Below are 14,381 nucleotides of genomic sequence, written 5' to 3'. Positions count from 1 at the left end.
ATCTTTTCCTGTATGAATATTCCTCAAGGTAACCAAATAGTTGATGACAGGAAATTATTTTTAGAAGAATTCTGATAAATGAAGAAGGAATGATAGATTTGGAATATCACCATTTTGCAACCCCCAGTAAAATAAGAAATCTAGGCCGTCATTATCAGTGGCTGCTGAATCCATGGGTATGTGATGAAAAGCTGATGGGAAAGTTATTTAAAAAAATATGTCAAATGGGCAACTTTGAACCCACTGACCAGTCTTTATTTACATCATGAAAAGGTAAGTCGGTGATGTAATAAGAACTCTGAAATATTCTTGCCAAAAGGTTGAAACTGAGTGAGGTCCACAAAGATATGAGAAATCCAGAATGTATAAATTCTACAGGAGCAACATCAACTAAACTATAAGATTTTAAAAAAAGAGAGCGAGTGGGGCGCCTGGGGGGCTCAGTCAGTTAAGCGTCCGACTTCAGCTCAGGTCAAGATCTCACGGTTCGTGGGTTCGAGCCCTGCGTTGGGCTCTGTGCTGACAGCTCAGAGCCTGGCGCCTGCTTCGGATTCTGTGTCTCCCTCTCTCTCTGCCCCTCCCCCACTCACGGTCTGTCTCTCTCTGTCTCTCAAAAATGAAAAGAGAGAATTTATAGATGAAAGATTTAAAAGACTTGTCAAGTAAATGTAATATGTATACATTGTTAGGCACCTGATTCAAACATATGAACTATTTGAGCAAGTACAAGATGGGGAAACGGAAGCATTGCATGTCTGATTTTTTAAATTATTTAAGTATGATAATGGTTTGGGGATTTTTTTCAAAAGTCCTTACATGTAAAGATTGAGATTTCTCACCCCGGTACTATTGACATTTTGGACTGGATAATTCTTTGTTGAGGGAAGATGTCCTGTGCATTGTTAAGATATTAGTCGGGATCCCTGGCATCTACCCAATAAATGCCAGCAGCATCCCCTTAGTTAGGACAAAAAATATCTCCAAATATTGCCAAATGTCTCCTGCAGACACAATGGCTCCCTAATTAGAAACAATATGTTAGAGATATGTTAGAGATACCTACTATGTATGTATGTGGAGATACATACTGAAGTATTTGTGGTTGAAATGATGCTGTATCTGGGATTTAAATAACCCCAGGGGAATTTAGGGGGAGGTTAGAGAAGAAAACGTTTGACTATGTGTGGACAATCATTGAGGCTACCTAGGGGACACATTGGAGTTCATTATACTATTCCCTCTTTGTATGTCACTTTTCCCTAATTAAAAAAAGTTTAATTTTATTACTTTTTTTTATCTACATCCAAGTTAGTTAGCATATAGTGCAACTATTTCAGGAGCAGATTCCTTAATGCCCCTTCCCCATTTAGCCCATCCCCCCTCCCACAACCCCTCCAGTAACCCTCAGTTTGTTCTCGGCATTTAAGAGTTTCTTATGTTTGGTCCCCCTCCTTGTTTTTACATTATTTTTCCTTCTCTTCCCTTATGTTCATCTGTTTTGTATCTTAAAGTCCTCATACGAGTGAAGCCTTATGATTTTTGTCTTTCTCTAATTTCACTTAGCATAATACCCTCCAGTTCCATCTACGTAGTTGCAAATGGCAAGATTTCATTCTTTTTGATTGTCGAGTAATACTCCATTGTATATATATATATATATATATATATATATATATATATATATATATATACCACATTTTCTTTACCCGTTCATCCATTGATGGACATTTGGGCTCTTTCCAAACTTTGGCTATTGTCGATAGTGCTGCTATAAACATTGGGGTGCATGTGCCCCTTAGAAACAGCACACCTGTATCCCTTGGATAAATACCTAGCAGTGCAATTGCTGGGTCGTAGGGTAGTTCTATTTTTAATTTTTTGAGGAACCTCCATACGGTTTTCCAGACTGGCTGCACCAGCTTGCATTCCCACCAGCAGTGCAAAAAGAGATCCTCTTTCTCCGCATCCTCACCAACATCTGTTTGTGCCTGAGTTGTTCATGTTAGCCATTCTGAAAGCCAATGGTATCTCATTGCGGTTTTGATTTGTATTTCCCTGATGATGAGTCACGTTGAGCATTTTTTCATGTGTCAGTTGGCCATCTGGATGTCTTCTTTGGAGAAGTGTCTATTCATGTCTTTTGCCCATTTCTTCACTGGATTATTTGTATTTTGGGTGTTGAGTTTGATAAGTTCTTTGCAGATTTTGGATACTAACCCTTTAACTGATGTCATTTGCAAATATCTTCTCCCATTCTGTCAGTTGCCTTTCAGTTTTGCTGATTGTTTCCTTCTCTGTGCAGAAGCTTTTTATTTTGATGAGGTCCCAGTAGTTCATTTTTGCTTTTGTTTCCCTTGCTTCCAGAAACGTGTTGAGTAAGAAGTTGCTGCGGCTGAGGTCAAAGAGGTTTTTGGCTGCTTTCTCCTAGAGGATTTTGATGGCTTCCCATCTTACATTGAGTTCTTTCATCTATTTTGAGTTTATTTTTGTGTCTGGTGTAAGAAAGTGGTCCAGGTTCATTCTTCTGCATGTTGCTGTCCAGTTTCCCAGCACCACTTGCTGAAGAGACCGTCTTTATTCCTTTGGATATTCTTTCCTGCTTTGTCAAAGATTAGTTGGCCATATGTTTGTGGGTCCATTTCTGGGTTTTCTGTTCTGTTCTACTGATCTGTTTTTGTGCCCAAAGAAAGTTTAATTTTTTTAATGTTTATTTTTGAGAGAGAGAGAGAGAGAGAGAGAGAGACAGACAGACAGACAGACAGACAGACAGACAATCTGAAGCAGGCTCCCGGCTCTGAGCTGTCAGCAGAGCTGGACATGGGGCTCGAATTCATGAACCATGAGATCATGACCTGAGTAGAAGTTGGATGCTTAACCAATTGAGCCACACAGGCACCCCTAATAAAAAGTTTAAAAAATTATAGTGTAAAGGAGAATTAAAATACTTCCATTTTCCCCAAGCATCTTTAGCATATTAGGTTAAATAAGTTATCTCTAAGTCAAAAGGTTAAGAGTTTAATTCATAGTTATTAAAAAGTCTTAGTAAAGCTCCTTGTCTACTTCCCAAGTCTGGAGAAAGTGGATGATGTGTCTCATGACTGAATAATAAATTCTTTTCCACACCAGGTAAAATTTTTTGGCTTTTAACAAAATTGGAAGACCTAATCATGTTCTAATTATCTATTACAAATCATTGAGACTCTTAGGATAAACTAAGGAGTCCCCCCAAATAGATAACATCACTGTAACAAAACACCTTCCATTTTCATATGCTTATTATGACAGCAAAGAGTCTCAGAGCTTACATTTATAAAAATAAAAAATAGGAAGAGAGTTGGTCATGACCTCTATCTCATTCTGACAAGTAGTAACATTTATCCATAAGTTTCTTAAACTTTCATTAAAAAATTCTTCATTTAGGAGCACCTGGGTGGCTCAGTCAGTTGAGCGTCCAACTTCAGCTCAGGTCATGATCTTGCAGTTTGTGGGTTCGAGCCCCACGTCAGACTCTGTGCTGATGGCTCGGAGCCTGGAGCCCACTTTGGATTCTGTGTGTCCCTCTCTCTCTCTCTCTCTCTGCCCCTTCCCTGCTCATGCTCTGTCTCTGTCTCTCAAAAATGAATAAACATTAAAAAAAATTTTTTTTAATTCTTCATTTATCTAAGAAGTGCATTTCAAATATCTTACTTTTACAACAGTCAAGACAATACATGACTTGGATCGAATGTACACTAACAAGAACTATAATGACAAAACATTTTCCTGGATTGCATTAACAGCCTTAGATAAAACACATTTTTATTTTTTTAGATAATTGTGACAGAATAATAAAAAGTAAGACTTATGCTTTAAATGTTAGGATAAAAATCTGAGGGAAGTGGAATGGAAACATGAGTCTAAAGAGGAAAAACATGGAAGGTCTGAATTGACAAGGAGGTCAGGTCATGATCTCATGGTTCATGAGTTCGAGCCCCTCATGAGTTCATGAATTCATGTCAGCGGGCTCTGTGCTGACAGCTCAGAGCCTGGAGCCTGATTCAGATTTTCTGTCTCCCTCTCTCTCTCCCCCTCCTCACTCGCTTTCTCTCTCAAAAATAAACATAAAAAAAATTAAACTTTTTTTTGTACCTTTAAAAATGGATGGGGGGGGGGCACCTGGGTGGCTCAGTTGGTTAAACATCTGACTTTGGCTCAGGTCATGATGAGTCTGAGCCCCACATTGGGCTCTCTGCTGTCAGCGCAGAGCCCGCTTCAGATCCTCTGTCCCCCTCTCTCTGCCCTTCCCCCATTCTCTCTCTCAAAAATAAACTTTTAAAAAAGGTTTAAAAAATGGATAGGGGGACAAAAATAGACACATAGATCAATGAAACAGATTAGAGAACCCAGAATTCATTATTCAATTATTCAGCATTATTTCAATACCCAAGCTATGGAAGCAACCCAAGTGTCCACCGAATGGATAAAGAAGATACTGTGTATATACAACGGAGTATTAGTCATAAAAAGAATGACACCTTGCCATTTGAGACAAGATGGATGGACCTACAGGGTATTATGCTAAGTGAAATAAATCAGAGAAAGACCAATACCCTATGATTTTACTCATGTGAAGTCTAAAGAAAACAAATGAATAAAGAAAGAAAAAAAATCAGGCTTTTACAGGGAACAGATTGGTGGCGGGAGGGTGGGTAAAACGAAGGGGATTAAGAGGTACAAACTTGCCAGAGTCAGTCATGTACAGCGTGGGGAACAGATTGTAATAAGGTATGGTGACAGATGTGACCACACTCACACACTCACTGTGGTGAGCACTGAGTGTAAAAAAAAAAAAAAAAAAGGATCGGGGGTTCTGTTCTATAGGTTTAAAAGCAAAATAATTTTTATCTTGAAACTCACAGTATGTTGGCAATTATACACTTTGTAATTTAAACATTAAAAAAAAGGAACTGTCAAGTTTGAAGTTTGCAGAAGGATGCAGCTATGCCAAATTCTTCGTGGGTTTGCAGGGGCCCCCGGGGACACACGCCGTCTACCTGTGTCGCTTGGGGTACCCACTTCCCTTCCTACTATTTCCCTTTGTGTGGTTTCCTTATTTAACATCTTATGTCTTGATAAGCACCTAGCTCCCTTGGTTTCTTGGCAGGAGGACGGTAGAGCCGAAGTTGTTTCAAGGACAGAGGCTGAGACAGTGGAGGCTCAGGGGCGCCCCCGGAGGCTGCTGGCTGGGGAGCCCTGCTCTGGCATCACCGTCCCCCACAGGCCATCATCTCCCATTTTTCACTGGTTTACTGGAGAATGATTCTGTTTTTCCTCTTCTTTCCTAGTCCCTAATTTCCCAATAGAGTCTGGCCACAGTTTATAAACACAACAGGATGCGTATATACATATTTGTATTTTTAAGTGATTCCCCTTTTGCTATTTACTTTGTCCAGACGCGACTTCCCCCAGTCCCCTCTGGCACTCAGATGGAGCAGAGAAGGCCCCTGAGGGGTCTCCTGTGACTGCGTGCCCACACCCGGTGTGCGGGGTTCACAGGATAGTGGCAAAGGCTCCAGTGATTCTGAGCGTCAGCCAATCAGAGGCGGTACACTGTGTGTTCTCCCCGCCCCCAGATCTCCTCAGGTCCAGGCCACTGTACACAGTTATTACTTAAAAAAAGGCTCAACTCCCATGTTAAACACCACTTTCAGATAATTCTGAAAGATATCTGATAGATAACCTGGGTTGGCTCTCCCAGAGAGACCGTGGTGGTTTTCAATCATTACATCTTGCTCTAGTCAACGCTGTTGAACAGGAACTACTAACAATGAAACTGAGAAAAATAAACACAAACATGAACAAATGACCTTTTATTTCATACAGAGATACAAAGGCAATTGTGTGCAGGAATCTGATGGGCAGTCCAAATCGTTGGAAGTAAATTCATGATAAATGTCACGACAGCCGGTGGAAGACAAGGTGGGAGGAGGAGGGACGGGGCAGAGAGCGCCACAGCTAATAAGTAGAAATAGGAAGAGCTACAAGGTTTCAGAGCCTGACTTGAGTTCAGCCGGGGCACTCTCGATGCTGTTGTAACCGTAATTCTACACGGCCACCAGCAAAATCTGCAAGTGCATTTTGTGCCATTTTGCATTAGAAGTTGCATCAAGGGCCCTGTAATCCTTACGAACAGTTGACACATCGTATTTCATCACGGGAGTTGTAAACTTTGCTCGCGGTCTGTCATGCATGTGGCCTTTGAGGCCCAACAAGCATTTGGGATGGGCATCCTCTTAAGGTAAAAGACTTGACACTTTGGTCCCAGTTTTTGAGGTGACGTTACTTGTAATAGTATCTGCTTTTGATCTGAGGAGGAGGTCTCCTAAAAACTGATCTTCCAGAATACAGTAGAAAACAAGGTCAGGCTGGTGTGGAGTCTCCGGCCACGGCACCTCTCCCCAGCCTGCAGTGTGCGGAGACTCGGACGACTTAGATTTGCACAACGGTGGGCCTGACCGGGTACACAGTCTCCCATGAAAAACACATCTCCAACGCTTCCATTTGTAACAGGGACACATCACATAATTTGTTATTAACGAAACAGTTTATTGGCTTTCAATATACAGCAGTAAATTTTCTCATGTAAGTTTATTTTGTTAAACTTTATGTTTTATGATAAAAGAATACTGAACCGAAACATCGGGGTAAATGGAGGTGTAGTAGCATGATTTCTAATATATTTTCCCGGATAAACAATTTGTTGTTGTTGTTGTTGTTGCTTTAAGTATATGACATTTTATCTGATAACAAAAGTTTCCTAAATTCAACGTTTAGAATTGAATTATTTCTGACTAAACCCAGAAAACGGGAGCTCTTAAAATAAAGGCACAGTGTGGGCAGCAGGACAAGAGAAAGCAATGGGAAGAAGATGTTAATACCCAGTTAACATCAGTTGGTTGGTTTCGTTTTTGACTCAGTCTGTCTAAAGCAGGATTATCTCCCTGCAACCCTGTAGATAAATCCTAGTGTTTTAGCTATAAGTTTTAAGAGTTCAGATATACAGATAAGCCAATTTTTAAAAAAACCCTTCTCTTACAGTATTCTAAAGGCTTTGAAAGCATTATATAAATCTTCAAAATTCCTATCACCCACAATTTAAGAAATAAATCTACACTTTAATAAGGCACTCAAGATAGTTTTGAAGACAATTACATTCTACGCTAGGGCTCGCCCATCCCTTGGCCATAGGGACAGAACGGATGCCTTCCAGAACGGAGCCCATCTCTGTGCACCAACAGAGTCGAGCGGGCACCGCAGAGCACTGTGAATTTGCCTAGAGAGCTGGGTTTTATCAGTGGGAGTGTCCCATCCACCGATGAGAGAGCTGTGCCAATAGCACTGCTCCAATTTAATGGTGAAATTTAAAAACCTTATCTCCTCTTTGCTAGAAACTTTCCTTTCAACATAGAACAGTGACTTTTGTTAGCTCTTGCACACACAGGACAACAACAGGAGGACCAGTGAGCCCCTGTGTCCTTCCACGTGACCGTCGGGATGGAAATAAATGTAAAGGAACTTCACCGTTAAACGACAACCTACTAATTCTAGATGACCTGACATCTTACTTGTGTGCCTTATAAGCATGTGTATCACCAGCGCTGATGCTCCCGCTTCCAAATAACAAGAAATCAAATCCCACCAACCCTGTTGCTGATTCAGACAAACACCAAAGCTTACGATATAGCAATGCAGCCTCGAGGACCGTAGCGATGGAGAGAGATTTTAGCGGGGGTTCCACTCTTTCCTACGTGACAGAGGAAAATGAAGGAACAGGAGGGTCAGACTAAGCCTGAAATACAATTTCACTATGAAAAATGGGCAGCAGGCATCCCACGAGAGTGGGAAGAGCTAAAAACGCGGTGTCGGGAGCGCATCGAGTTGAGGCTTTGTTGAGGGCTGGCCTCTGCTTCCACTGAGTAAAGAAGGACCCGAGGAAGGCGGCCGTGAGGAGCTTCTCCCTTCCTCCCTCTGGGCTGGCGGCAACGACTGGTTACTTCCCGTAGAACTTTTTGTTGAGAAGGAAGATCAGGAGGTTGACATTTACTTTAGCTCTATTAAATAATTTCATGACCGCAACGCCCTCGTACTGTAGCTGCAGCAGGTCCTGTTTGGAAAAACACTCTGACAGTTAATCAAGTCTGTGGAACGAGAAACGCCACGGCGCAGGGAGGGATCCAGAAGGAATGAGGAATGACAGGTGTGAAATGGTGAGAGAAAGAAGTGCCCCATGACGGGCCTGTCCACTGCACAACCACCCCAAGAGCTCGAGGAACAGGGCACACTGGTCAACAGAACTTTCTGGTACAACTGGAGGTAAGAACTCGTGTGGTTCATATCCAAACACACAAAACATGGAAAGAAAAAGCAGCAGGCTCATTGATCACACATATTTCTTTCAAAGTTACAATAACGTGTCTCTAGTTTGTCTAAGCGATGGGTCACCTGGAGAGGGTGAAGGCATTTCAGTCTCTGATAAAATAATCATTGAAAACAAGGTAAGGCCACCAATGTCATCTCAATGGTAGAGTCCTAATTTCCATTTCACATGAGAAAGCTTTTATATTCTGAAGGCAAGAGGGAAAAGGGCAAAATGTGCACCGTGCCTACTATGCGCTCATCATCACGTAAACACGTTAATGTCTTTTTAAGTCCTGATAAAAATCCTATAGGTGTGATTATCCCGAGTTTAAAGATGAGGCTCAGAGATGCTCAATGATTCGCCCACAGTACAGAGTTGGCCGGAGTGAGGCAGATCTGAGGGCAAAGCCCCTTTTTCCAGCACCCTCCTCTGTCCAGAGCAAATTTAGGAAACCTGAGGGGCCTTGCCCATAAAGTTCAGAACAGAGGTGACGAGAAAGCAAGAGTCAAAGAGCTCGGAAGCACCCAAAAGATCAACGCACTCATCTTTTGGAAAAATCCTAGCGGCTCCATGAGAACGAAGGCCCTGGTGCGTCACCCACCCGGCGTGACACCTCGCACCCAGCACTCACTCCATACTTTGTGAATGTGCGCGGGTGAACGCGCTACCTGAGGCGCGCACAGGTCTGGTGAGACTGAAGGCACGACAAGATGTTCGTTTGTGTAAGCACTAGAGCGCGTGCCTCCCAGGACCCTCGCACTTCTGCTCAGCTAACGTGTTCGGAGGGCCTCTCGGCATTGCGAAGGAAACAAAGACACACTACGGGCCCTTGGGGAGCTCGCAGTTTGGGGGGTGGGAGGTAAGAGCCGACCGAGTCAACGGAGGCATCTCTACGGGCGATGGAGGTGGAGGAGGAACCGGCTGGGGCTGCTGCGGCTCGGAGGTGGGAACACATGTGAAAGCCCCCCCACCCCCACTCGTGTAAATGACGGGGAATAAAGGAGCGGACGCAGGGTCAGCGCGTGCAGAGATGGCGCCTGCCAGGCCGACGGAGCACAGCAGCGGGCGGCGGGAGGAGGGAGGAGGGAAGGGGCCGGAACCGACCGGGACACACACAAAGCTGCGGGACTCAGGGCGGCGCCCAGGAGGCCTCGTGGCGCCTGGTGCTTTTCTCACGCGTAAAAACTGGAGATATTTCAACATAAAAATTAGGTAAAATTATGTTATAAAATGATTCACTGCAAAGTTCTTTCCGAATTTAAAATGAGATTCAGTTTACAAAGATCTAATTTACACATGCCTCGTCAGAAATACACATGTAAACACCTGTATCAAGTCAAAATGAGAGAAAAGATTTCAAGCTACTGAGTAGGCTTACAATTTTCTAGTATCAACACTTAAGCATTTTGTTCAAGGTCAAGGTACCAGTTGGATTTAGTGGCAACACAAATAGAAGCTTGAGGTAAAAGCTTTTGGGAGACGTATGTACCCGCCAGACCTTTCTGGGGACTACAGACCAGGGGCACCAGAGCACAGGGCCCCTGGGCTCCTTCCCTCCCGTGTGAAGCCCAGCTCAGTGCTGCAGTGCACGGCCGTCCCCACACGGGTTCCCTGCCTCGACGAGAGCACAACCACCTCACCTACAGAGTTCTCGGTTCTGCCGGGCGCACACCCACCTGGTAATGTAGCATAAACGTCTCCATTTGAACGCCCATGAACTTGGCTTTCACCTCAAAGTCTCCAACTTCTTCTGTTGGACTGATTTCAAAGATAACATTTTTAAACCTGTTGAAACAACATCGTAAGGGTATATTTTTACGTTCTCAGGAACAGTATTCCATGAAATGTAGAAAGGAGAGTGACAATCTTCAAGAGTGAAAAGGGGTATAGCATAAAGGTCCAAGTACTCCTGTGGGTGGAGGAGCGCAGGGCTGCTACTCTACGTGCCACCTGCTCAGAGACCTGGGGAGAGGCCGGCAATCTCTCCCTGCAGCCCTCGCACACCACAGAAGAGGAACCACTGAGGAATGCCACGATGGCCTCTGAAGGCATGATGTCATAGGAATTCTTGGCCTTCGCTGTGGCCGCTGCTGAAATCTAACGGTAAAAGGATAATCAACAGAAAACTGGCCTGGAAGGAGAGGGATGAAAGGTGTGTGTATCAATGCAAGTATGTAAGAAAAAGGGGTAAGGGGCGCCTGGGTGGCGCAGTCGGTTAAGCGTCCGACTTCAGCCAGGTCACGATCTCGCGGTCCGGGAGTTCGAGCCCCGCGTCGGGCTCTGGGCTGATGGCTCAGAGCCTGGAGCCTGTTTCCGATTCTGTGTCTCCCTCTCTCTCTGCCCCTCCCCCGTTCATGCTCTGTCTCTCTCTGTCCCAAAAAATTAAATAAACGTTGAAAAAAAAAAAATTAAAAAAAAAAAAAAGAAAAAGGGGTCAGGACAAAAAAAACCATGACAGGAGGTGCTATAGATATAAATGAACCGAGTGTTGCCAAAGATACACCTGCTACTGCTGAAAATTCTTAAGGTGTCACTCACTCTCAACATGTTACATGCCCAGAAATTTTATGGCAGTGGAAGAAGGCGGGAATGTGTTGTTCCCTGGGTGATCAAAGTACATCAGCCCAGATTTCTAGAACTCAACTATGGAGCAAACCCATCTACTAGGAACAGAGCCGAGAATCATGAATGATGCAAAACAGGCCACAGAGAAGCTGTAAGAGAGGTCATGAAATCCACACACTAGAACGTGCACATCTTACTCGACAGGAGGTCCTCTGGGGTCATTCCTTAAAGGTACTTCATGTGATAAACAATTTTATTTTAGCCAGTTTGCTTTGTTATTTGGTTTCCAAGCCTATCATAGCAAATTGAAAAGAAGGCAGGCAAAAAAATGGCTGGCATTTGAACAGTAGAAAATAATGACAAAAAGAAGAGAAAAGACAATAAATGTGAGACAAACTTGAAAGGTGCATAAAGTGCTCACATAAAAAACCTCAAAAACACCAAGGTCCCCAACTGAAAAGCGACCAGAGAAAATACAAATAAGCCACGATTCACACACACACACACACACACACACACACACACACACACACACACACTCAACTAGACTCTAAGAAATGTCAAGTTTTAAAATGAGTACTAGGGGCGCCTGGTGACTCAGTCAATTGAGCGTCCAACTCCTGATTTCAGCTCAGGTCATGATCCCAGGGTTGTGGGATCCAGCCCCAAGTTGGGCTCTGCTAGGCATGGAGGCTGCTTAGGAGTGTGTCTGTCTGTCTCTCTCTCTGCCTCTCCCCTGCTTGCACACACGTTCTCTCTCTCTCTCTCTCTCAAAAAAAGCTCTCTTTAAAAAATTAAAATCGGGCATCTGGGTGGTTCAGTCAGTTAAACGTCCGACTTTGGCTCAGGTTATGATCTCATGGTTCGTGGGTTCGAGCCCCGCAAGGCTATGTGCTGACAGCTTAGAGCCTGGAGCCTGCTTTGGAATCTGTCCATCTGTCTGTCTCTCTGTCCCTCCCCTACTCATGCTCTCTCTCAAAAATAAATGTTTTAAAAAATTAAAAAATAAAATAAAATCAGATACTATCTTTTAACTACTGAATTCAAAAACATTGAAAATTACTTTACTATTCAATAATGGCAAAGAAATAGGCAAGTAAGCGCTTCCATATACATTTCTGACACTACTGCAGATTCTTTGGCGATACACATATATACATACATGTATATATATATAAATTTTTTCATCTGCTATGGAAAATCGTATGGCAGTTCTTCAAAAACTTAAAACTACCATGTGATCCAGCAATCCTGCTTTGGGGTATAGATTCAAAAGAACGGAGAGCAGGATCCCAAAGAGACGTTTACACTTCTATGTTCACAGCACCATTGTTCGCAGTAGCCAAGAGGTGGAAGCAGCCCACAAGTCCCCCGACGGACGTATAAATAGAATGCGGTGCGTATATGTACAGTGGAATTTTATTCAGCCTTAAAAAGAAATCTGTCACACGCCACAACATGGATGAACCATGAGGTCACTGAGCTAAGTGAAACAAGCCAGTTACGAAAAGACGATGGCTTATATGAGATGCCTGGAGGCGTCGAATACATGAAAACAGGGAGTAGAAGGGTGGTTGTCCAGGGCTGGGGGAGGGGAAATGGAGAGCTGTTGTCCAGTGGGTATAGTCTCAGTCTGGTAAGATGAAAAGGTTCTGGATACCTGTTGTACAGCAACGTGAACATACTTAACACTACTGAACTACACACTTAAAAACGGTTACAATGGTAAAGTTTAGGTCTTGTACTTTTTATAATAATAACTTAATAATTTTAATACTTTGACCAGAAATTCCATTTTTAGACATCTATGATAAAAAAATAATTAGAGGTAAAACCAAAGATTTACATATAAAGAAAGACATGCCGCAAGTGTAATAACGTAAAAAGTAAAATCAACTTAAACGTCGTACAGGTGAATGGTTAAATTTCAACTACAATATGAAACACTGTGTGGCCATTAAAAAGGATGCTTTCAAAGAATGTGAAAATTTCTCAAAATATAATGAGAAAAAAGTTGGATATGTGACTATTTTCACAACATATGTTAAAAAAAATAATAGGTAGATAAATAAGTGGGAAGTTAGATAATCTGCTGTGAACAGAGGCACAGAACATACACTAATTACTTCAGTGGCTATCTTTGGCTTGTGAAATGATAAATGCTTTTTTTTTCTTTATGCTTTAGCAACTTCCGAAGTTCAATAATGAATACATATTACCTTAGGATCAGAAAAATTTTTCTTTTTAAACAAAGTTGTTTTGTGTTTACACAAACTGTTTTGTGTAAACAAAATCAGAAAGCTCAGCTATGTACGGTCACAGGGCTGACTGAACAGGTACTCCATAAATGCCCGCTAATGACAGCCAGGCCAGATCCAGGAACCTTGTACAAAGCGAGCTGGCCCTTCCCAGGAAGGAGAATGAGGGGAAGGCCCTGATTCCTAGCCTCAGGTGGAATAAAGTAAACTCCTCTTCTTGTTCTTATTTATTCTTGGTTTAGACACAGGAGAAATACAAAATGTTTTCCTGCTTTAAAGAGGAAAGATTGGGGTGTCTGGGGGACTGTTGGTTAAGCATCGGGTTCTTGATTTTGGCTCGGGTCGTGATCTCACAGTTCATGGGATTCAGCCCCACGTCGGGCTCTGTGCTGACGGTGCGGAGCCTGCTTGGGGATCCCCCTTCCCAAAATGAATAAGTAAGCATTTAAAAGAAAAAGAAAAGAAAAAAGGTAAAGAGCAAAAAAATTAAGATGGGGCTAACATAAGTAGGTGCAAACATGGCTTGGGGCAAATATTCCACAACAAAGGAGAAGTAACACTTTCCCTTCTCTGACAGACAAATTAACTCTGAGCATTGGGAATGCTGCACCCAAATAGATATGTAAGTAAATAGAAGATATGAAAACAACCATCCAGAAATAAAGGGAATCAGATGTGATCAATGTAGAGACAAAATCAAGATACAGAACAGAGTGAAAAATACTCACTGGTTCACTTGCAGATCCTCAATTTCCAGAAGGACTCCTTTTTCATGCAGTCTGGCTGCTGTGTATTTCAGAGAAATCTTTTTACTCTTCTTTCCTTTCATTTCCCCAGGCTTCTTGGAGACCCTGCAAAAAAATCACATCACGTCACTTTCTCTCAGTAACTACAAGTCTGTTGGTAATTCATGGATTGGAGGCCAGAAAATAGACTTCCCCTACACTAGCCTAAGTAACATACGGATTCTAAAATGGCCAGTAAGTGTTAGGATTAGCCCGAGTAATATTTTTGCAAAACAGTGGAAACATCACTAAATTGCTTTGGCCTTTAATTTAACTGTATTTGAAAACCCATGTAAATTTGACAGGCCGTGTCATCTGTCTAGGTTCCTCTCAACACCTCAGTACCTACAAGTGTGAAGCACTCTAACGCTAGCC

General features: G+C 42.7%; 1 protein-coding gene across 1 annotated transcript in view; it reads right to left on the bottom strand.

Annotated features, from left to right (window-relative positions):
* Positions 1-5,834: 5,834 nt before the first annotated feature.
* IQGAP1 (IQ motif containing GTPase activating protein 1) overlaps positions 5,835-14,381 on the bottom strand; it is a 101,121-nt gene continuing 92,574 nt past the window's right edge. The window contains exons 36-38 of the mRNA XM_023254889.2: positions 13,950-14,072; positions 10,075-10,183; positions 5,835-8,143 (exon numbers count right to left, since the gene is read on the bottom strand). Of these exons, the coding sequence (XP_023110657.1) occupies positions 8,030-8,143; positions 10,075-10,183; positions 13,950-14,072 (346 nt within the window). The 3' untranslated portion in view covers positions 5,835-8,029. The remainder of the gene's footprint in view (positions 8,144-10,074; positions 10,184-13,949; positions 14,073-14,381) is intronic.

Source organism: Felis catus, chromosome B3, assembly GCF_018350175.1.
Source record: "Felis catus isolate Fca126 chromosome B3, F.catus_Fca126_mat1.0, whole genome shotgun sequence".
In the NCBI taxonomy this organism is placed as follows: domain Eukaryota; kingdom Metazoa; phylum Chordata; class Mammalia; order Carnivora; family Felidae; genus Felis; species Felis catus.
The sequence above is the reverse complement of the archived record's forward strand: the minus strand, read 5'-3'. Positions and strand labels throughout refer to the sequence as shown.